The sequence below is a fragment of the Nerophis ophidion genome, linkage group LG12 (assembly GCF_033978795.1).
Source record: "Nerophis ophidion isolate RoL-2023_Sa linkage group LG12, RoL_Noph_v1.0, whole genome shotgun sequence".
NCBI lineage: Eukaryota > Metazoa > Chordata > Actinopteri > Syngnathiformes > Syngnathidae > Nerophis > Nerophis ophidion.
This window is the reverse complement of record NC_084622.1, coordinates 60,890,489-60,916,032: the sequence shown is the minus strand read 5'-3', so window position 1 is coordinate 60,916,032 and position 25,544 is coordinate 60,890,489. Positions and strand designations below refer to the sequence as shown.

Here is a 25,544-nt window from a genome sequence, read left to right as displayed (position 1 = left end):
AAAATATCAAATAATACTATTGATCTCATTCATGTAAGAGACAAGGCGTATATCAGCAATCGGCACACACGCGTCAACCAATAAAAATTTGGCTGGGGCGGGTCATGGCAGAAGTATGTTGTAAGAAAAAAAAAGAAGCTACCTGCTACTACTTCTTTTTCCTATGAAAATTGATCATTTCAACGTTGGCGGTAACTTAAAAAACTGTGACTCTTACCATGATATGTTAGGTTAACATAGCAGGCACCTTCTCAGGTGGTTATTTATGCTTCATATAACATACACTTAGTCAGCCTGTTGTTCACTATTCCTTATTTATTTTAAATTGCTTTTCAAATGTCTATTCTTGGTGTTGGATTTTATCAAATACATTTCCCCAAAAAATGCGACTTATACTCTAGTGCGGGGGTAGAAAACCTGTGGCTCTTTTGATGAACACATCTGGCTCTCAGATAAATCTTAGCTGGCGTTGCTTAACACGATAAGTAATTAATGATCACAGTGTTAAAAATAATGTTCAAAATATAAAACATTCTCATGCGTTTGAATCCATCCATTCATTTCTATCGCACCTGTTCAAGAAGTCGCATTAATGGTCAAAAGTATTTTATTTATTATTGGTTAGCTTCAGAATAACAATGTTGTTAAAAAGAATAAGAGATGCACGCACATTTTTTTTTTTGTTGTAATCAGGGAAAGTCTAAATAAAAGAGGAGGAGTAAAATTCTCTTGTCAAGAGTGTGGGATGACACTGTACAAGGTACAGGTCTGCTCGTTGCTCCTCTGTTGAATTCCTTGCTTCTTGTCTGTTTAATAGATGTCATCAGTGTTTGAAACTGACAGTTGTATTCCGTGTTTAAAATATTATACGGCTCTCACGGAAATACATTTAAAAATATTTGGCTTTCATAGCTCTCTCAGCCAAAAAGGTTAACGACCCCTGCTTTAGTGCGACTTATATATGTTTTTTTACCTTTTCATTATGCATTTTCGGTCGTTTGGACTCATACTCCGGAGCGACTTTTAATCCCCAAAATACGGTATATTGGATATATAGATGCAAGAGTCTATTTGAGAAGACACAACAAACCCAATCGGTATAAATAAATAAATGGGTTATACTTGTTTAGCGCTTTTCTACCTTCAAAGTACTCAAAGCGCTTTGACACTATTTCCACATTCACACACTGATGGAGGGAGCTGCCATGCAAGGCCTTAACCACCACCCATCAGGAGAAAGGGTGAAGTGTCTTGCTCAAGGAAACCGTGGATGTGACGAGGTTGGTAGAAGGTGGGGATTGAACCGGGAACCCTCAGGGGTCACTCTCCCAATCGAGCCACGCCGTCCCCGTATTAAATATATATGTACATTTTAGCAATAAGGTTGAGGCTCCTTTCTTATAACCTAAGTTAAATTTGTGGGGTTGAAACACATCATACATGCATGACAGAAAAGTTTAATAGTCAAAATAAAAAACACAAATATATGAATCAACTTGCTAAAATGCCTCCTCAGTTCCAGATAGGTATCATGTACCTGACATTTCATATCTTCTCTTTACAAAAGAGAAGTGTAGGATACTTCTCTTGTTGCCTTATTTGAATCTGACTTTATTAAATGTATTTATATTATCATTTGGTGCAGCCGGGCCGGGGCAAGAGGGCATAGAAAGAGAAAAAAAGAGGGGGAAATTTATTTATGGGGCGGTATACCTCGGTTGGTAGAGTGGCCGTGCCAGCAACTTGAGGGTTGCAGGTTCGATTCCCACTTCCGCCATCCTAGTCATTGCCGTTGTGTCCTTGGGCAAGACACTTTACCCACCTGCTCCCAGTGCCACCCACACTGCTTTAAATGTAACTTAGATATTGGCTTTCACTATGTAAAGTGCTTTGAGTCACTAGAGAAAAGCGCTATATAAAATATAATTCACTTCAATTCACTTCACAAATTGTGGGGATAAGAGGGGGATTAGACAGAGAGACAAAAACAACAACAGCAAACAGTACAATAACAACACCAGCACATACGATATGTACAAATATGATTGTAAAAGTGATATCAAATAAGCAGTTAGCAAAATAAATAATAATATAGAAATGACAATGAGCATTTTTACACTACAACTGCAATAGAAAAAGCGCTATTGATCATGAACAATGCCAATAGTTTACCTCTATTATCAACAATACAGTTGTTCAAATGCAACAATACGTATACATAATGATAGCTAGAAAGATAATTAAAAAAATAAATGAAATAATAAAAAAAAACAGGAATACCGAAAGATGGAGGGGAAAAGAGAGAGGCAACCTGTATTAATCTTGTAGATTGTTATAGTAAAAATGGGTTAAGCTTTGTCTATATGCCATGTGTTACCCAGTTTACCCTCTCTTATTCTTTTTAATACCACAGTTATTCTGAAGCTAACCAACAATGAATAAAATACTTCTTACCATTAATGTGACTTCTTGAACAGGTGTGGTAGAAACCGGATGGATGGATTAAAATGCATGAGAATGTTTTATATTTTTATTGTTATTTTTGACACTGTGATTACCAGAGGAATTATTCATTACTTATTGTGTTAAGCAATGTCAGCTAAGATTTACCTGAGAGCCATAGGTTCACTACCCCTGGGTTAGAGTGTCCGCCCTGAGATGGGTAGGTTGTGAGTTCAAACCCCGGCCGAGTCATAGCAAAGACTAAAAAAATGGGAGCCGTTACCTCCCTGCTTGGCACTCAGCATCAAGGCTTGGAATTCACCCCCTTTGTTCACCTCCCAGGGGGTGAACAAAGGGGATGGGTCAAATGCAGAGGATAATTATTGGTACTTTAACTTACTTTACTTTAATTGTTGAATATGCTGAAAAAGTACTTATACACACGCTGAAATCTTTTGACCAAGAATATATATTTTTATTGGCCAAAAATACACACTGTTACCAAAAACACTATTTTTCATGTTTTGTGTTCTCTCGGCTGCACTGATAGTTTTTTTTTAATCTTAATATTCATATATTTTTTTAATGGCTAAGCTTTTGTTGTTTTTAAATATTGGTTTGAACTGTAGCACTTTAAGATTTATTTAAATGAAAAGTGCGTAACAATTGTTTTTAATAGGGCTGGGCAACGATTAAAAATTTTAATCGAAGTTAATCGCACTATTTCTCCGATTAATCGCGATTAACTGCATTGTATACACAAAGCCCAATAATGAATTCAAAAGTAGTGTGTAGTGCACCTTTATTGGAATATTCTCCCACATGAACAAAAGCGCCAAAACATTTGTTGTGCAAACACAATTTAAATCAGTCCTTGTTAAACAGTAGCAGTTAAATAGCATATTTGATGAAAATCAACTCCAAAAATGTAAATACAAACATTTAAGCTTATTGCCACTGCCAGGGTATTTAAGTTATCCTGTTTGTTATGGAAAATAAATATAATCTACATACAAATCTCTGAGCCACAATCATAACATCTGAACAGGCAATTTCTGAGGTAACAGCAGAAACATTTTTTTTATCAGGGATCTTATGTTTAAAAAACCTATATTATAGGTAGTGGGCTGTTTTAGGGAATTTTGGATCAAATTATCCGTAGTAGCAATATTAATAATGTTGTGTTTATTCTGCGTAGTGCACTTAAAATAATTATGACCATATCTAGGAATTGATATGATGGGAATTTTCCGATTGTTTGTTTGGTGCTTTGATAAACTGAACGCATCATATACATGGTACTATATTGTGATGTTATGAGCCAGGGGAAAAAAGAACTACCCTACCCAGCATGCAACAGGAGTGACGAGCATGCGCGGTAGCCCGGTATAGGTTGTGTCGCCATGACGGCATCTTGTATGTTGTGATATGCACGCTCTGAAAGTAAACGTTAAGAACTCAGCCAACACTCCTGGTCTGCATTATTCATAAATAGACAGACAACACATATACTCCGCTGCTTCACAGGCCGCTGGATGTAGCCGGCAAAGTATTCCCATGCTAGCTAGCCGGTCTAGCAAGCACGCCTCATTCAGTTCAAAACGGCCCGATCTGTCCACATCCAGAATTGTCTGGCGGTCGTAAGTGATCCCGGAGTGACCACGCTGTAAGCCAGCCATGAAATTTGCAGAATTGTCCAGTATTTTTGCCAAATGTTCCATCTTTACCAAGAGCCCCTCGACGCCGGGCGACGCCATCTTGTTAAGAAAAGGCGTTAACAAAATAAAAGCATGTAAACAACATACGCAAATGTGCGATAAAATAATTGTCGGCGTTAATAGATGGATGAGTTAACTCATAATTAACTCACTAATTTGCCCACCCCTAGTTTTTAAATATTGGTTTGAACCGTAGCATGATTTATTTAAATGAAAAGTGCGTAACCAATGAAATGTATTATTTTTGGCGGGGGTTATGGTGTCCTACTTAAAGTTATTAACTGCACTTATGGGTGTTTGTTTAATTTTGTGCAACATTCATGGTCGTTCCTAGGCTGTGGTAAGTGTGTACTGATTTTAAAGACATTGTATCTATTTGATATATCATGATATATCAAGGGAAAAGGTTACATTTCAATCCAATGCATTAAAACATCCAAAGAACCAAAATAAAAATAAAAACTTCTGTCAAACAACTAAAAAAGGTCATAGTTTGTCAAGACTGTGTTAGAAATAATATACGACCAAGTCAGCTGAGTAAAATGTGCATTAAATGTTTTAGTAGGCAGAGTTCGGACAAGTTACAAACAAAGACAGTCCCATCATTATGTGTTTGTCAGCAAACACGTACTCCAAATGGTAAGTTACCTCAGACAATTTCCTAGTCTTTATTTATTCTTTTTTTCATGTTTCTTGGCTGCGCTGTAATCAAAACTAAAGCAGGTTTCCCATATCTTAATTTATTTGCAGCGTCCACCACTATTTATTTTGGACCGCCACAAATAAAGTAATATATTGGAAACGTTGCTTTACTTTTGATTGCAGAAAAGCAGAAATGGTTTGAATTTTTTTATTTTTTATGAAGTATTAATCTGTTTTTATGTAATGTTGTCAAAGTTTTTGCATGATAATGCAACAATGAAAACAAATTTGTGTGTACATTGTAGAAGAACATAAAACAAAAACAATTAAAGAGGACCTATAATGATTTTAATCTACTTTAAATATACTTCCATGTGGTCTAGCGCAGTGTTTTTCAACTTTTTTTGAGCCAAGGCACGTTTTTTGCGTTGAAAAAATCTGGAGGCACACCACCAGCAGAAATCAGTAAAAAACAAAACTCGCTACTATATCGGATCCACTTTGGACTGGACTCTCACCGTTGTGTTAGATCCTCTATGGATTGGACTTTCACAATATCATGTCAGACCCGCTCAACATCCATTGCTTTCGGTCCCCTGGGGGGGTTCCCCACATATGCGGTCCTCTCCAAGGTTTCTCATAGTCATTGTCACTGTCACCGACGTCCCACTGGGTGTGAGTTTTTCCTTGCCCTTATGTGGGCTCTGTACCGAGAATGTCGTTGTGGTTTGTGCACCCCTTTGAGACACTTCTGATTTAGGGCTATATAAATAAACATTGATTTATGGATATATGGGGTGACAGTAAAAAGTTGTTGTCGCAATTGTTGTATATGACTTTAAACCATAACCAAGCATGCATCAATTTAGCTCTTGTCTCAGAGTAGGTGTACTTGACAGTACACCTACTCTCTCAAGAGTAGGTGTACTGTCACCACCTGTCACATCCAGACGCACTACATTTACTCCGTTACATCTACTTGAGTAACTTCTGGGATAAATTGTACTTCAAAGAGTAGTTTTTATGCAACATACTTTTACTTTTACTTGAGTATATTTATAGAGAAGAAACGCTACTTTTACTCCGCTCCATTTATCTGCAATCAGGTCGCTACTCGCTACTTTTTTTTTAAATCTATCTGTTAATGCACGCTTTGTTTGTTTTGATTTTGTCAGACACGCATTCAAAGTAGGAACTACGCATGCCTGCGTTTCACCAATCACATGCAGTCACTGGTGACGTTGGACCAATCAAACAGAGCCAGGTGGTCACGTGACCGTCACACGTAGAACCCGACATGTTGAAAAACTTATTGGGGTGTTACCATTTTATGGTCAATTGTACAGAATATGTACTGTACTGTGCAATCTACTAATACAAGTTTCAATCAATCAATCAAAAGTGTAAAGGAAAAAAGACACTTTTTATTTCAACCATACTTCCCGTCAAAAGCCTAAAGACTGGTCGCACAGTTCCTGTCTTCACAATAAAAGCGCCGCTCCATCGCGCCTGCGCTAACAAAATAAGAGTCTCCCAAAGCCAGCGCAAACAAGCTAGCAAGATAAGGAGTTTGCCGCCAATGTATTTCTTGTAAAGTGTATAAAAACGAATATGGAAGCTGGACAAATAAGATGCCAAAAACCAACGACTTTCATGTGGTATTAGACAGGAAGGAAGAACTTTTTTTCTCCTCCATTTGAAAACGTGGACGTTATCAGCACTATACTGTCTGATTCCGATCAATGCAAGTCATCAGAATCAGGTAATACACCAACTTATATTCTTGTCTTCATGAAAGATAGGAATCTATATGTGTTAAACATGCATGTATATTCATTAAAACACCTTTAACATGTCAACAGAAATGGCAAAATAAATAAATATAAATTATATACTGCATATATAAATGTATATATATATGATACGTGTGTGTATGTATTTATGAGGTAGATCACCTCGACTTGGTCATTTATTAAGTAATTGATTAACGTTGAAAAACTTATTGGGGTGTTACCATTTAGTGGTCAATTGTACAGAATATGTACTGTACTGTGCAATCTAATAATACAAGTTTCAATCAATGTCTACTGAGCCTATGGTGCTGTTAAGTTATTGTGACTCAATTTGCCTTAATTTTTCTTTATTTTAATGTACTATTATTTAATATATATTATTGTTTTAGTTGCTTAAGAGATATTCCTGGCTCTGAATTTGCTCATTGCTATTTTTATGTTTTTGTGCATTATTTGTTGCCGTAATCATTAAACGAACAGGTTACTCATCAGTTACTCAGTACTTGAGTAGTTTTTTCACAACATACTTTTTACTTTTACTCAAGTAAATATTTGGGTGACTACTCCTTACTTTTACTTGAGTAATACATATCTACCCTGGTTTATTTGGACTTTTTTGCTGTTTTCCTGTGTGTAGTGTTTTACTTCTTGTCTTGCGCTCCTATTTTGGTGTCTTTTTCTCTTTTTTTGGTATTTTCCTGTAGCAGTTTCATGTCTACCGTTTGAGCGATATCTACTTTGTTTTAGCAATCCAAAATATTCTAGTTGTTTTTATCCTTCTTTGTGGGGACATTGTTGATTGTCATGTCATGTTGGGATGTACATTGTGGACGCCGTCTTTGCTCCACAGTAAGTCTTTGCTGTCGTCCAGCATTCTGTTTTTGTTTACTTTGTAGCCAGTTCAGTTTTAGTTTCATGCTGCATAGCCTTCCCTAAGCTTTAATGCTTTTTCTTAGGGGCACTCACCCTTTGTTTATTTTTGTTTTAAGCATTAGATACTTTTTTTTTACCTGCGCACTGCCTCCCTATGTTTCCGACATCTACAAAGCAATTAGCTACCTGCTGCCACCTACTGATATGGAAGAGTATTACACGGATTCTCTGCCGAGCTCTAGACAGCACCCACACTCAACAACAACCCATCAGTTGCAGACTATAATTACTGGTTTGCAAAAAATATTTTTACCCAAATTAGATCATCTCCCAAGGCACACTAGACTGTATCTCACGGCACACTAGTGTGCCTCGTCACAGTGGTTGAAAAAAACTGGTCTAGCTAATTCCTAATATTGGAAATGCTTTGGTGTAAATGTTACTCCACAGTCACATTTTATAACCCAATTCTTGGAGTGCATTTACAAGATGTTCAATTCTGTAAGCTTTTCCCCGATTGTAAATGAAACCACGCCCCACCTTCTCCAAAAGTATTACAATTCGTCTTCTTGAAATATATGTAATGTATGAGGACGTCACATTGTAGCCATACTGCAAAACCCCACAAACCGAGGCACCCAAAACTGCGTGCAAGCTCACACATAAATGCATGAACCTTAGGATGTGACGTCTTGGCATTTTTGTATCCAACATTGTAACTACAGGGCTCAATTCTGGGTCCCACCCTGTTCTCCGTCTACATGCTCCCCTTCAGCCAAGTCTTTCATCGCCATAAAATTTCCTTTCACTGCTACGCTGACGATCCTCAAATCTATCTTCCACTCAAGACAGACGATCCCTCCGGGCCGGACCTTTTGAAAGACTGCTTCCGGGACATAAAGGAGTGGATGTCACAAAGCTTCCTGCTGCTCAATGACACCAAGTGTGAAGTTATCTGTTCGGCAACTCCACCTCGGTCAGTCAGATCAAAAAGAATTTTGGAAGTTTGGCCACTCTTGGAAAAACCCCATGTCAAACACTTTGGGGTCAGACCTCATGTTTGACAAGCAAATGAAATCTGTGGTGAAATCCTGTTTTTTCCAACTGTGCACAATAGCCAAGATCAAGTCTTTGCTCTCCCCCAGTGACCTACGGAGGCTCATCTCCTCCAGACCGGACTATTGCAATGCCCTCTATGCTGGGGTCACTGACAAAACCATCATCCTTAGCATGCAGCTGCCAGGCTGGTGACAAGCACAAAAATGAGGGAACACATTTCTTCCATCCTCTCCTCCCAGTGAAGCACAGAGTAAAATTCAAGATCCTCACGTATGTATTCAAAGCGCTCAATGGTCTCTCCCCAGCTTACATCAAAGATCTCCTGGACCAACCTAGCAGCTCCAGGCTTGGTCGTTGCCTTAGATCTGACAACCAGAAGACGCTGAAGGTCCCACAGTCAAACCTAATGACCAAGGGAGACCGTGCTTTCTCAGTGATGGCACCTAGGCTACGGAAAAAGCTCCCTTGGAATATCAAGTCTGCCACCACTCTGGACTCTTTTAGAGCACAGCTTAAAACTCACCTCTTTACCGCCGATGATTTCTGATTTATGTGTTCATTGTGAGTCTTAGTCTTAAATATTTATTTTGGATTCCTTTGTGTGTCTCAGTCTCTGTTTCGTTTTTTTTTTTGGTTTCTCTACTGGGCTGATGTAACAGTTGGTTGGGGGGGGGCGCATAATAAATGAAAACAACATAACATAACATGAATATGTAAGTCAAAATGCCGAGATCATTATCCATGCGTTTGTTACGTCTCGTCTCGATTACTGTAACGTATTATTTTCGGGTCTCCCCATGTCTAGCATTAAAAGATTACAGTTGGTACAAAATGCGGCTGCTAGACTTTTGACAAGAACAAGAAAGTTTGATCATATTACGCCTGTACTGGCTCACCTGCACTGGCTTCCTGTGCACTTAAGATGTGACTTTAAGGTTTTACTACTTACGTATAAAATACTACACGGTCTAGCTCCAGCCTATCTTGCCGATTGTATTGTACCGTATGTCCCGGCAAGAAATCTGCGTTCAAAAGACTCCGGCTTATTAGTGATTCCTAGAGCTCAAAAAAAGTCTGCGGGCTATAGAGCGTTTTCCGTTCGGGCTCCAGTACTCTGGAATGCCCTCCCGGTAACAGTTCGAGATGCTACCTCAGTAGAAGCATTTAAGTCTCATCTTAAAACTCATCTGTATACTCTAGCCTTTAAATAGACCTCCTTTTTAGACCAGTTGATCTGCCGCTTCTTTTCTTTCTCCTATGTCCCCCCCTCCCTTGTGGAGGGGGTCCGGTCCGATGACCATGGATGAAGTACTGACTGTCCAGAGTCAGACCCAGGATGGACCGCTCGTCGGGACCCAGGATGGACCGCTCGCCTGTATCGGTTGGGGACATCTCTACGCTGCTGATCCCCTTGAGATGGTTTCCTGTGGACGGGACTCTCACTGCTGTCTTGGAGCCACTATGGATTGAACTTTCACAGTATCATGTTAGACCCGCTCGACATCCATTGCTTTCGGTCCCCTAGAGGGGGGGGTTGCCCACATCTGAGGTCCTCTCCAAGGTTTCTCATAGTCAGCATTGTCACTGGCGTCCCACTGGATGTGAATTCTCCCTGCCCACTGGGTGTGAGTTTTCCTTGCCCTTTTGTGGGTTCTTCCGAGGATGTTGTAGTCGTAATGATTTGTGCAGTCCTTTGAGACATTTGTGATTTGGGGCTATATAAATAAACATTGATTGATTGATTGATTGAAAAAAGAAGAAGTTAATCATCGGTCCCATTTTAATAATACTTTGTGTTCTAACAAGGTTCTGTGTTGTCCACAGCTACTCCAACATCTTTGTAACCTCACCAAGCCCAGACAACCTCCACACCATGTTTGACTTCATCTTTAAAGGCTTTGATGCTCTTCAGTATCAGGTAAAGTGTCTCTTATTCATCAGGGTTTTAGTGCGTGCAGAGCAGTCCTTGGATCATGTCTTCTTTGGCTCATGTAGGAGCATCTGGACTACGAGATCATCCAGTCGCTAAATCCCGAATTCAACAAGGCAGTTGTGAGGGTGAACATCTTTAAAGAGCACAGGCAGACCATTCAGGTGAGTTCTCCTTTTAAATGCATTTTTCAAACAGACAAGAATGACCTGGTCTTCTAAGATCCAAATTCTATGCGCAAAAACAGTCTGTGCAAACTATAAAATTGCGTGTACTAGTAGTGGGTGTGACGCATGCACAACTGCTAAGAAGTGGTGAAAACCACCCTTTTTGAATGAGGATTTTGTTGGGAGTGCTCAGAGAGTATGAGGTATGGGACTGTCTTATTGTGGCGGTCCGCTCCCTGTATGATCAGTGCCAGAGCTTGGTCCACATTGCTGGCAGTAAGTCGGACACGTTTCCAGTGAGGGTTTGATTCCGCCAAGGCTGTCCTTTGTCACCCAGTCTGTTTATAACTTTTATGGACAGAATTTCTAGGCGCAGTCAAGGCATTGAGGGGTTCCGGTTTGGTGGCTGCAGGATTAGGTCTCTGCTTTTTGCAGATGATGTGGGCCTGATGGCTTCATCTGACCGGGATCTTCAGCTCTCACTGGATCGGTTCGCAGCCGAGTGTGAAGCGACCGGGATGAGAATTGGCACCTCCAAGTCAGAGTCCATGGTTCTCGCCCGGAAATGGGTGGAGTGCCATCTCCGGGTTGGGGAGGAGACCCTGCCCCAAGTGGAGGAGTTCAAGTACCTAGGAGTCTTGTTCACGAGTGGGGGAAGAGTGGATCGTGAGATGGACAGGCGGATCGGTGCGGCGTCTTCAGTAATGCAGACACTGTATCCATCCGTTGTGGTGAAGAAGGAGCTGAGCTGGAAGGCAAAGCTCTCAATTTACTGGTCGATCTACGTTCTCATCCTCACCTATGGTCATGAGCTTTGGGTCATGACCGAAAGGACAAGATCACGGGTACAAGCGGCCCAAATGAGTTTCCTCCACCGGGTGGCGGGTCTCTCCCTTAGAGATAGGGTGAGAAGCTCTGCCATCCGGGAGGAACTCAAAGTAAAGCTGTTGCTCCCCCACGTCGAGAGGAGCCAGATGAGGTGGTTCGGACATCTGGTCAGGATGTCACCCGAAAGCCTGTTTCGGGTGACATCCGACCAGTAGGAGGCCACGGAGAAGAGACCCAGGACATGTTGGGAAGACTCTGTCTCCCGGCTGGCCTGAGAACGCCTCGTGATCCCCCGGGAGGAGCTGGACCAAGTGGCTGGGGAGAGGGAAGTCTGGGCTTCCCTGCTTAGGCTGCTGCGAGATAAGCAGAAGAAGATGGATGGATGGATAGCCTTCCACCTAAGTGCAGCTGGAATAGGCTCCAGTCCTTCATTTCTTTCCACATTCATGTTTCATATAATCCAATTTGTGTTTTTTGTTTTTTTTACAATGTTGTTGCGTAAGCAGCTAACATCTATCATCTGCACCACTTTTTCTGCACTATAGAATTGCAATCTTGCCAACAGAAACTATTTCCAGCGAGCTGGCAATGCACCGCTGTGTTTTGATGATTCCAGACTAGGGATGTCCCGATCCATGTTTTTGCGCATCCGATACCGATATTGTTTTTGCACTTCCGATCCGATAGCGATACTGGCCGATACTGGCCTATCCGATCATGTATTAAAGTTTAAAGTTATTTAGCCTACTTAGTTGTCAGATTCATGCTGAAAAGGATTTTAGTACTCTTGATAACAACTAGCCAGCTGAATTATGTGAGTTTGAATAATACACAATAGTTTGTATTCAAGGATAAACACAAAATATCAAAAATTATACATGACAAACAGAAATGGTATCATTAAACAGTACAAAAGTGAACATTATAAAGTTCAAATAATGCTGTAAACATTATTAAAAAAAGCAAAACACACAACCTGAGTGGGATAAAATGTCTATAACTCAGCCTCAATACTTGCTCTTGAACAAGTGTAAACTTAAAAAACTATATATATCTACACACTCCCTTCAATTGTTTGCCCCAGTCAGGGGGGGGTAAACAATTGAAGTCCAAGCATAATGGGGAGATTCTTTCTAACAAAGACGAGCACTTGAAGATGCTCAGGTGTCAGCCTGCTCCTGTGTTCATCTATGATGAGTGCTAAAAAGCCTCTCACTCGCAAGAGTCATTAACATGTCTTACATCTTTACCACCACGCTTGACTTTATTGTGGCATGTTTTGCACTCCACCTCTTCATCTTCTTCGTTTTGTAGGGTAAAATAATCCCACACAGCTGACTTTTTTACCGTGCCTTTTAATTCACACGGCCGTCTTAATGGTTAGAACACAGAACTTTGGAGTTTTTGAAGGTGTGCTGGAAAATGCGGAATGGAGTTTAGGGAGCAGCAGAAGAGTGGAAAGTATTATTTAAATTGGTGCGTTGGAAAACACGGACCAGAGTTTTTTTTTTAAACTGGATCTGGATCTGCATTTTCCCGTGCCTTGCCGATACGCATTTTCTGACAAATATCGGCGACCGATCCAAATACGGGATCGGGACAACCCTATTCCAGACGCAAGAAATACATATTGCAATAAATGTTTTCATAGAGAGAGAGTGCATCTGGAAAGTATTCATAGTGCTATACTTTTTCCATATTTGGTTATGTAACAACCTTATTCCAAAATGGAATCATTTAATTGTTGTCCCCATACTTCTACAGTGACAATGTGAAAAGTTTTTGTTTTTTAATACACAAAAAAACCACACATCTACATAAGTATTCACAGCCTTTGCTCAATACTCTGCTCATCACCAGGCCAACACCATCCCTACAGTAAAGCTTGCTAGTGGCAGCATCATGCTGTTGGAAAGTTTTTCAGTGACAGGAACTGGGAGACTAGTTAGGTTAGAGGGAAAGATGAATGCAGCAATGCACAGAGACATCCTGGATGAAAACCATCGCCTCCCATCCAACCTGATGGAGCTTGAGAGGTGCTGCAAAGAGGAATGGGTGAAGCTGCACTATGCTAGCTGTGCCAAACTTGTGGCATCGTATTCAAAAATACTTGAGGCTGTAATTGCTGCCAAAGGTGCATCAACAAAGTATTGAGCAAGGGCTGTGAATACTTATGTACATGTGATTTTTTTTTTGGGACATATTTGGAAACTTAGAACAAAAAAAATCACGTTTACATCTGTATATTGAGGGTATAATTTTAAGGAGGAAAATTATTTTACTTCATTGTGAAATAGGGCTGTGAAGTGCTGTGAATACTTTTTGGATGCACTATACAAAATAATTGTGATATTATTTTTATAATTAACGTTATAAGAAAAACCCCGCAAGCAAACACCAAAATGCAACAAAATAATTAGTTTTAATCATCTTCTTAAGTCATCCACCAGCTTTTAAAGTCAAAATTGACCTGTCTAATATTTATGCACATCTGCCAGTTTGCTAGTACTATACATTTCAGTCGTGCTAAAAATGGACACAAAACGGGAATCAGTTTTAGTATTGATTAATCACATTGCGAGTGATTATATTTACATCTCCTCAGAGTATTGCTTGTATTTCGTCACGTGACTTCTTCCTGGAAGTGAAAAACGGTGGTGGTGTCTGAGAACACGAGGGGCCGAGATCTTAAAGGGGAACATTATCACAATTTCAAAAGGGTTAAAAACAATAAAAGTTAGTTCCCAGTGGCTTGTTGTATTTTTTTATGTTTTTTTCAAAATTTTACCGGTCTCGGAATATCCCTAAATAAAGCTTTAAAGTGCCTTATTTCGAAACCACTATCCATTTCCCTGTGACGTCATACAGTGCTGCCAATGTAAACAAACAATGGGAATACCACAGCAAGATATAGCGACATTAGCTCGGATTCAAACTCGGATTTCAGCAGCTTAAGTGATTCAACAGATTACGCATGTATTGAAACAGATGGTTGGAGTATGAAAGTATTGAAGAAGAAACTGAAGCTATTGAGCGAATAGCTATTGACACTATTCATAGCCATAGCATGGCCGAATAGCTGCGTTAGCATCGCCGGTAAAATGTGCGGACCAAACGATCAGGACTTTCGCATCTTTTGACACTGGAGCAACTTAAATCCATCGATTGGTAAGTGTTTTTTTCGCATTAAATGTGGGTGGAAGGAAACGTAATATAGTTGCAAATGCATCTGCAGGTTATCCATACATCTCTGTGCCATGTCTGCTTTAGCGCCGCCGGTAAATAGCATGTTAGCATCGATTAGCTGGCAGTCAACATCAACAAAACTCACCTTTGTGATTTCGTTGACTATCGTTGCAAATGCATCTGCAGGTTATCCATACATCTCTGTGCCATGTCTGCCTTAGCATCGCCGGTAAATAGCATGTTAGCATCGATTAGCTTGCAGTCACGCCGCGACCAAATATATCTGATTAGCACATAAGTCAACATCAACAAACTCACCTTCGTGATTTCGTTGACTTTATCGTTGCAAATGCATCTGCAGGTTATCCATACATCTCTGTGCCATGTCTGCTTTGGCGCCGCCGTTAAATAGCATGTTAGCATCGATTAGCTGGCAGTCAACATCAACAAAACTCACCTTTGTGATTTCGTTGACTATCGTTGCAAATGCATCTGCAGGTTATCCGTACATCTCTGTGCCATGACTGCCTTAGCATCGCCGGTAAATAGCATGTTAGCATCGATTAGCTAGCAGTCACGCCGCGACCAAATATATCTGATTAGCACATAAGTCAACATCAACAAACTCACCTTCGTGATTTCGTTGACTTTATCGTTGCAAATGCATCTGCAGGTTATCCATACATCTCTGTGCCATGTCTGCTTTAGCACCGCCGGTAAATAGCATGTTAGCATCGATTAGCGGAGCATGTTAGCATCGATTAGCTGGCAGTCAACATCAGCAAAACTCACCTTTGTGATTTCGTTGACTATCGTTGCAAATGCATCTGCAGGTTATCCATACATCTCTGTGCCATGTCTGCCTTAGCATCGCCGGTAAATAGCATGTTAGCATCGATTAGCTAGCAGTCACGCCGCGACCAAATATATCTGATTAGCACATAAGTCAACATCAACAAACTCACCTTCGTGATTTAGTTGACTTTATCGTTGCAAATGCATCTGCAGGTTATCCATACATCTCTGTGCCATGTCCGTCATCGCCGGTCAAATGTGGAGACACTTTGGCACATTCAATGGGGGTCTGGCGGCAGACACTTTGGCATCTTGGGGCCAGTGGTGCAACTTGAATCCCTCCCTGTTAGTGTTGTTACAACCTCCGTCAACACACCGACGAGGCATGATGTCTCCAAGGTTCCAAAAAATAGTCGAAAAAACAGAAAATAACAGAGCTGAGACCCAATGTTTACAATGTGTTGAAAATGAAAATGGCGGCTGTGTTACCTCGGCAACGTCACATTCTGACGTCATCGCCTCCAGAGCGATAAACAGAAAGGCGTTTAATTCGCCAAAATTCACCCATTTAGAGTTTGGAAATCGGTTAAAAAAAATATTTGGTCTTTTTTCTGCACCATCAAGGTATATATTGACGCTTACATAGGTCTGCTGATAATGTTCCCCTTTAACATTTTAAAAACGGGTACAAGCAACACATGCAAACTATGCAATAGAATATATCCAATACGTTATCAAAATAAGATTTGCCGAGTGATATGATTATCCGTGGCGTTCCCAGACATATCGAACTGCTCCAGACATCATTCTACAAAACAAAACAGATGACAACATAGAAAAAGCATGCAGGTCTACAACTTTCTGTCTGGCTGGGTCAAGGAAGTTAGTATCATTATTTTCTCGGATAAATATGCATAATTTTTTATTTAAATGGAAACTGAACTTTATGTTATTTTTATTGTTTTTTTACCTATCATTCACAATAATTATAAAAGACATGACACAGATGGATCTTTTTAATGCATTCTAAATACGAAATACGGTCCGCTCCCTGTACGATCAGTGCTAGAGCTTGGTCCGGATTGAGGGTTGGACGTCTTCCAAGTGGAGGAGTTCAAGTACTTAGGAGTCTTGTTCACGAGTGAGGGAAGAGTGGATCATGAGATCGACAACCTCCTCACCCTCTCTCAGAGAGAGCATGTCCCAAATTCCAAGCTGCTGTTTTGAGGCATGTTAAGAAAAAAAGCCCTTTGTGACTTCAATAATAAATATGGCAGTGGCATGTTGGCCTTTTTTTCCATAACTTGAGTTGATTTATTTTGGAAAACCTTGTTACGTTGTTAAATGCATCCAGCCGGGCATCACAACAAAATGAGGCATAATAATGTTTTCATTCCAGGACTAAATATATGTCGGTATCGGTTGATATCGGTATCAGTAATTAAGACTTGGACAATATGGGATACTGGCAAAAAAGCCATTATCGGACATCTTTAGAGATCATATTTAAATGGGAAATACCAACGTTTAAAAGACAAACCTTTAACGAGGTGATCACTGCAAACTCTTGGAGTCTTGGAGTCTTCTCCCTTGGACTGCAGTGGGTTCTGCTTTTTTCGTCGTCGTTTCGTAAAACAGCCGAAAACAATACAAGCAGAGGGCATTTTTCTTCGATAAAGTCTAAATGGCGCCTACGCCTCTCACACATTTAGAACAGGTATTGGCTTGACCACCACGCATACTTCATGAGCCGTACGTGACTTAACGTGACGCCATGTAATTCCAAGCAATTGCGGGCATTTTAGTGATTAGCATATTTTCTCCATATTCATGAATACAGACACAGCAAATGGATTTCGCTTCTTGTTTTGCTCACTTAAGAGATGCAATCTTCTGCGCCCGAGATTAGTAAGTCAGCTTTGCGTGTGTTTTCAAGTTAGCTCATAAAGGTTGTCTCTGCATCTGGCTTCTAGTACATCCATCCGGGCGATGCCGTCAAACTGGGCCAGGCTGAACTTCTGGTCATTGATGAAGCTGCAGCCATCCCATTACCGCTCGTCAAGAACCTTCTGGGACCATATCTGGTTTTTATGGCCTCCACCATCAATGGGTAGGTCCATTTTGACTGTTGAGCATGTAGGGTGCACTCTTTAGTGATTGTGCTCAGTTTTGATTGGCACTGTCAGAAAAGTATTCTATGTTAAGAAATCTCTTGATAAATATGCAATATTTATTAGGGATGCACCGATTAATCGGTAACCGAATATATTCGGCCGAATATGGCAAAAAAAAGCCACATTCGGCCTTCGGTGGAATGAGTTAAAAACAAGGCCGAATAGTGGCGTGTGACGCAATTTTTTGACGCAATGACGCAGTCAACCAACGTGCAGTGACGTTGGGATATGTTGTGTACCTGTATAAGTGTATGAGGTTACAAGCACACACTTATTGAGATTTAGTGGGGCCTCTGTTTACATTATTAGCCTGTTGTGTAGGCTACCTGTATAAGTGTATGAGGTTACAAGCACACACTTAATTGAGATTTAGTGGGGCCTCTGTTTACATTATTAGCATATCTACTGTGGCTAAGCAGACTTTTGCCAAAAGGACAATAATTCATTTGTTGTGGGTTTATCCACTTTAATGCACTTTTTTTTTTTTTGGAATGCATGTTTTGTTTGAAGGCCTAATATAAATGAAACACTTTGTGCTTTTTTTGAAAAGCAAAGGCTACTTGAATATTAAAAAAATGTCAATATTCAATAAAAAATTACTTTATCTGAAAAACATGTCTAAATATTTATTCTAGGCTACTTATGCAATATTAAAAAAATTGTGAAAAACTGCATTCATTATTCGGTATTCGGCCTTCGGCCAAGCGTTTAAATTTTATTCGGCTTCGGCCACAAATTTTCATTTCGGTGCATCCCTAATATATATGCATGTACCAGCTTTAAGAGTCTCCAAAAGTGTCCAATAAGTCAATAGTCTGTTTTTTGAAAAAAGATAATCTGGTCGAATCTGAATACTAGCTAAATATAGACAAAGTCACTAAATTGGCGCAACTAAACTGGTTTCTTAGTGCATAAACCGAAATTCAATGGTCAATTGCTTCAAGCTGCTTTATTTGAGAAATCAGACTTAGTGCATGGACTGATTCCAGTTGCATGAGATGTGCTAGGAAGCAAACATAAGACGCCATCTACTGTACACGTTTGTGAAACAAACTGTGCAAAAAGTCCCATTGTAATGTTTTTATCAGTCAGGGTAACTCCTAATCTGTTTGTAGTGGTCCAACTGTACTGTATTTGAGGTGGGCCACCATAAATGAATGCATGCACAACAGTGTCTCATGTCACCAAATTCACCTCTGCTAACTACTTATAGACATAATAATTATAATGAATAATAATGGATTCGATCTATATAGCGCTTTTCCATCAAATAAATACTCAAAGCGCTCACAGAGAAGTGAGAACCCATCATTCATCCACAAATGGTGGTGGTAAGCAACATTTGTAGCCACAGCTGCACTGGGGTAGACTGGATGTTAAAAAACACACTTCTCTGGCAGTATTAGTCAAAACTTGGCAGTATTTTCTTTGTGAAGACAAAATTCTTTATCCAGCTCTTGTATTTTACCAGGTTAGTGTTGTGTCATTGTGGCCTCATTCCATGTCAATGTGTGCAGCTATGAAGGCACAGGTCGCTCCCTCTCCCTCAAACTGATCCAGCAGTTGAGACAGCAGAGTGCAGACAGCCAGCAGAGCATGTCCGCAGAGAACAGAAACACCAACACAGCCAGGCTAGCAGCAGGTACTCTACTCTACTACGTTATCCTACACTGTACTGGACTGTGCCGTGCCATGCTAGCAGCCGCCTCCATCTTTTACTACAGAAGACAGTGGATTTAGTTCTTTTTTTAAAAATGTGTACGAACAATTAGGGCTGGGCGATATGGCCTTTTATTAATACTTCGATATTTTTAGGCCGTGTGACAATACACCATACATATCTCCACATTTTGCCTTAGCCTTGAATGAACACTTGATGCATATAATGACAGCAGTATGATGATTCTATGTGTCTACATTCAAACATTCTTCTTCATACTGCTACTTTTAAACTTTCATGCAGAGAGGGAAATCACAACCAAAAGTGTATTTATGAAACAGTTATTAAGCAGTGGCACAAACATTCATTTCATTTCCAAAACAGAAAGTGCAAGATTGTCAGAGACATTATAAAACAAGCTATGAGTGCACTTTTGTGCATGATGTCACTAAGATGACATATCAAAACAACACTAAATTAAAGTGCACTTTTTGTACAGAACGCCACTACAATAGTTTAAAACAAATAAAGTGCACTTTTGTGCATGATGTCACTAAGATGACATATCAAAACAACACTAAATTAAAGTGCACTTTTTGTACAGAACACCACTACAATAGTTTAAAACAAATAAAGTGCACTTTTGTGCATGATGTCACACAATATATTCCAATAACTCAATTAAAATGATCTGCATAATAGGAAATCAAATAGTGTATGTCCTTCGCTATGTGGTAGGTTCCTGCGGACGTTAGCTCCTGTTTTTGACAATTTGTTTCACACGGTGTTGATGGAAGACGCCAGGCTCAATTGGGTCAGTGCTGGTTGCTTCGGCATCGTGTTGGTGTGGCACCGGCCGGAGATGTTGACATGCAGAGTTTCAAGCACTCTTCATTCTTTAGTAGGTGACTTTTCAAATGATGCTACAAATTAGTAGTGCTGCCACTTTTTGTAGCAACGCTTTTGCCACATATCACGGTTGTCTTTTCGACATCTTTCCGCTTGAAGCCAAACCACCGCCAGACGATCGAGTCCGTGCTGTTTTTCTTGGGAATTAATTATTCTTCCTCCATTTGTTACCAGATTCTCACCTTCTCTCTCTCGTATTACCACCCGCACCGCTTTGCTAGCATGACAGCTAACTTTACCCATGTCGCTATCTCTCTGCTCCGCGAGTGCGTATGGCGTGGCACGTGTGACAGTATGTGACTTATGTAAGAAGGTGCGCTTGTGTTGTCTCTCTGTGAGAAGGAGAGACGAGAGAGTGAGAAACACCTGTAGTGTAATGCCCGCAGTTAAAAGGTACAGCGTGAGAACGTATGCTTGAATACTCACAATATAGTCATTTTTTACATCGCACTGAGACAAACCCGCAATATATCGAGTATATTCGATATATCACCCAGCCCTACGAACAATATATTATAAGTTATGCTGAATGATTACTAAAATGGAGGATTATACAAACAGAATGTGATCCGCCAAATGTTTTTTTAATTTCAAAAAAGTAAGATTGTTATGAAAGTGAATTATTGTCTTCGTTTTATTGTTATCCTCCTAATGAGCAGCCTGTTTGAGAGCATATCAAATGCAATTAAATAACAACGTCCCTCATCTGTACGTCACTGTTGTACTGTTGAGCTGCCATTTGACATTTTGTCTGACCTTGTGCACAGCTCGTACTCTACATGAAGTCAGCCTCCACGAATCCATTCGGTACGCACCAGGCGACGCGGTAGAGAAGTGGCTGAATGACGTGCTCTGCCTGGACTGTCTGAACATTCCCAGGCTCATAACCGGTTGTGCACTTCCACAAACGTGTGATCTGTATCCTTATCAAAAAGTGCTCATAGACTACAGGTAACATTTCCCTTCCTCTTAAGAGTACTCCTCTCTTTCGCTCTGTCCACACACCAAAATTGGAGGCTCTAACCCTGTAAAAAGATTCATGAATATTTTTGGACTAATCTGACTAAAATGGTTAAAAAAAAGCAATTAAACCTTCCAGGACACTTTATCCAATAACCTGCAACTACCAGTAGTCAAAACAGATACAGTAAACTTTAAATTGTACCACAGCATATTCTTAGTACGCTTTTAAAAACCTTCTTGTACCTTTTCTGTCTATAATGCCTTGCCACATACTCAAATCTATAACTTACCTTAATGTTTTATGTCATCTAATTCCAAGAATCATCAAAACGTAATTTGCATAGACGACTACATTGGAACTATATCATATCATTTTTATGTTGGCCTGTTTTCCAAAGAGTAATTGCCTTCTTTTAGTTCAATACAAAAAAAAGTGATGTACAATTGTATGTAACCTATATCATGTGCAACTTTATCTCATATATATATACACACATACTGTACATACATGTGCATATATATTTATGTATATATACGTGTTTGTGTGTGTACATAGAAGTTAAAAAAATTTACAGTTATCACGTAAACTGCACACATTTTTCTTTATCATGCCTACTTTTCTGACTCTTGGGCAATTCTGTAGTGTGAGGAAGTCTAAAGGCGTCCACTGCGTCCAGTCATAAGTGGGAAAATAGTGAGCAGAAATGCACAAAGAAAAGGTAACAATATGGAAATTCGATATCCAAAGCCATGAGGCTGCACTGGACTTATTTATGTTAATGTACATGAGTGTTGTGGACAAGCATGCCCCTTTGGAAAAGTTTTCAGTCAAAACTAAGTCTGCCACATAGATTGATAATGGACTTAGGAGTTTAATGACAGAAAGAGACACGGCTAAGAAAGCCTCAGTCAACTCAGGTTTAATTGTTGACAGGCATGAGTATCAATCAATCAATCAATGTTTATTTATATAGCCCCAAATCACAAATGTCTCAAAGGACTGCACAAATCATTACGACTACAACATCCTCGGAAGAACCCACAAAAGGGCAAGGAAAACTCACACCCAGTGGGCAGGGAGAATTCAAATTCAGTGGGACGCCAGTGACAATGCTGACTATGAGAAACCTTGGAGAGGACCTCAGATGTGGGCAACCCCCCCCCTCTAGGGGACCGAAAGCAATGGATGTCGAGCGGGTCTAACATGATACTGTGAAAGTTCAATCCATAGTGGCTCCAAGACAGCAGTGAGAGTCCCGTCCACAGGAAACCATCTCAAGCGGATCAGCAGCGTAGAGATGTCCCCAACCGATACAGGCGAGCGGTCCATCCTGGGTCCCGACGAGCGGTCCATCCTGGGTCTCGACTCTGGACAGTCAGTACTTCATCCATGGTCATCGGACCGGACCCCCTCCACAAGGGAGGGGGGGACATAGGAGAAAGAAAAGAAGCGGCAGATCAACTGGTCTAAAAAGGAGGTCTATTTAAAGGCTAGAGTATACAGATGAGTTTTAAGATGAGACTTAAATGCTTCTACTGAGGTAGCATCTCGAACTGTTACCGGGAGGGCATTCCAGAGTACTGGAGCCCGAACGGAAAACGCTCTATAGCCCGCAGACTTTTTTTGGGCTCTAGGAATCACTAATAAGCCGGAGTCTTTTGAACGCAGATTTCTTGCCGGGACATACGGTACAATACAATCGGCAAGATAGGATGGAGCTAGACCGTGTAGTATTTTATACGTAAGTAGTAAAACCTTAAAGTCACATCTTAAGTGCACAGGAAGCCAGTGCAGGTGAGCCAGTATAGGTATATATGTATGTATATATGTATATAAAGGTATATACAGTACAGGCGTAATATGATCAAACTTTCTTGTTCTTGTCAAAAGTCTAGCAGCCGCATTTTGTACCAACTGTAATCTTTTAATGCTAGACATGGGGAGACCCGAAAATAATACGTTACAGTAATCGAGACGAGACTTAACAAACTCATGGATAATGATCTCGGCGTCTTTAGTGGACAAAATGGAGCGAATTTGAGTACTGTTCCTTAAGAAAGCAGCTCACAAAGTTAAAGAAACTGAAAAAAAGGGAATATTACAAACAGAGTTTATATGATGTGAGATATGATAGAATAAAACCTATGGAATGTTTTGAATGAAACAATGGGTAGAAAGAACAATGTCTGTACACCTTTTGTGGAATCAAATGGGTTGGTACTCACTAAGCCATGTGACATTGCAAATCATTTTAATAACTATTATGTTGACAAGGTATCTCAATTAAGGCATATATCCAATTACAACAAATCAGCTGAGCTCATCAGGAATATTATAATTGATAATAAGGGGTGTGAATTCAGTTTTCATCAGGTTGAGAGGTTACTACACTCTCTTCCGGACAACAAGGTAGCTGGTGTAGACAACCTGGATAGTAAGTTACTGAAAATGACTGCTGGTATCATATCAGTGCCTGTTTGTCATATTTTTAATAGATGTTTACAAGTTGGCCTGTGTCCAAACATATGGAAGCTGGCAAAGGTTACTCCTCTACATAAGGATGCCAAATCGGCTTTCAATGAGGGCAATTCTAGACCAATAAGTATCCTACCTGCTTTATGTAAACTACTGGAGAAATGTGTGTATGCCCACATTCAAGCTTACTTTCAGTCAAATGGGCTAGCTACTGATTGTCAACATGCATATAGAAGTGGCCACTCTACGTCCGCTGCTCTTATACAGATGACCGACGATTGGCTTAATGATATTGATAATTCTATGTTGGTTGGAGCTGTGCTGTTAGATTTTAGTGCTGCATTTCACGTGATTGATAAACTTAAATGTTATGGTTTTAATACTTCGGCTTTAATGTGTATACAGAGTTATTTGTCCTCAAGATCTCAACAGGTGTATTTTAATGGCAGCTTGTCTAATAGCAGAAGTTTGGATTGTGGTGTTCCACAGGGAAGTTGCCTGGGACCTTTACTTTTTTCTATATTCACCAATGATTTACCTTGGGCTACCAGGCGTGCCAAATTGGTTCTTTATGCTGATGATGCAACCTTATATTATGCTGCACCATCATGCAGTGTACTTGATGTAGTATTGAGTATCATGCAGTGTACTTAATGTAGTATTGAGTATCATGCAGTGTACTTAATGTAGTATTGAGTGAGGAACTAAAAGCTGTGCCTGACTGGACAGTATGTAACAGACTTGTCCTTAACATCTCAAAAACCAAATGTATTGTATTGGGGACCAGGCAAGGGTTATCTTGTGACCCAAAGTTGAATCTGAGACTAGGTATTTCAACAGTTGAACAGGTCAGAAGTGCCAAGCTCCTTGGAGTGATGCTGGACTGCACTCTATCCTGGTCAAATCATATCAGTGATATCATATCAAATCATATCAGTGATATAAATGGGTTAAATGGGTTGTACTTGTATAGCGCTTTTCTACCTTCAAGGTACTCAAAGCGCTTTGACATTACTTCCACATTCACACATTCACACACACATTCACACACTGATGGAGGGAGCTGCCATGCAAGGCGCTAACCAGCACCCATCAGGAGCAAGGGTGAAGTGTCTTGCTCAGGACACAACGGACGTGACGAGGTTGGTACTAGGTGGGATTTGAACCAGGGACCCTCGGGTTGCGCACGGCCACTCTCCCACTGCGCCACGCCGTGTAGTTACAAAGATGGGAAGGGCTGTTGGTATTTCCAGGAAATGTGCTGCTATTGTTGATCCACCTCTTCTTTGTCAGATTAAGAGTTTAGTCTTGTGTCATCTGGACTATTGTTCTACAGTCTGGGCATCTGCTGCAAGTGGTGAGATCAGTAAGCTCCAGATTGTCCAGAATAGGGCAGCAAGGCTGGTTCTGGGTTGTTCACTAAAAAACAATGTAAACCAAATGCATGCTTCTTTTTCCTGGCTAACAGTGCAGAACAGGTTGTTAGCTAATACCCTTATTTTCTTCAAATCAGTAACCGGTAGTAAAACTCCTGCTTTTCTTATGGCCCAAATAGTTGACAGTAGCACTATGCACAATCATAATACCAGGGTGTCCAGTGAGGGGCATTTGGTACTCTCTCGTCCCAGGAAGAATGCTTTGCGGAAATCTTTTATTTATAGATCTGTATCGCTCTGGAATAACCTGTCTCAAATTCTCACCGGCACTGAAAGTAAACAGGTTTTTAAAATGAAAGTAATATTTGATCTGAGTTTTGAAATTACTTTGTTCATTGATGATTTTTTACGTTTGGTTTTATATTGTGTAGTTTTATTTATATGGTAATTATTATTCTGTGACTGTAAATTGTTTGCCTGTTTTATTATTGATGCTTTTATTTTTTTTATTTTTGTCTGTATTTTGTAGTTACAATTATATGCTTTCACTTGT

At 40.1% G+C, this 25,544-nt stretch overlaps 1 protein-coding gene across 1 annotated transcript in view; it reads left to right on the top strand.

Moving 5' to 3' along the window:
- The window catches only part of LOC133563647 (RNA cytidine acetyltransferase-like), a 51,555-nt gene that overhangs the window by 17,964 nt on the left and 8,047 nt on the right, over window positions 1–25,544 (top strand). The window contains exons 10-14 of the mRNA XM_061917905.1: window positions 10,352–10,445; window positions 10,523–10,621; window positions 17,407–17,543; window positions 19,125–19,249; window positions 20,944–21,094. Coding sequence (XP_061773889.1) covers window positions 10,352–10,445; window positions 10,523–10,621; window positions 17,407–17,543; window positions 19,125–19,249; window positions 20,944–21,094 — 606 coding nt within the window. The remainder of the gene's footprint in view (window positions 1–10,351; window positions 10,446–10,522; window positions 10,622–17,406; window positions 17,544–19,124; window positions 19,250–20,943; window positions 21,095–25,544) is intronic.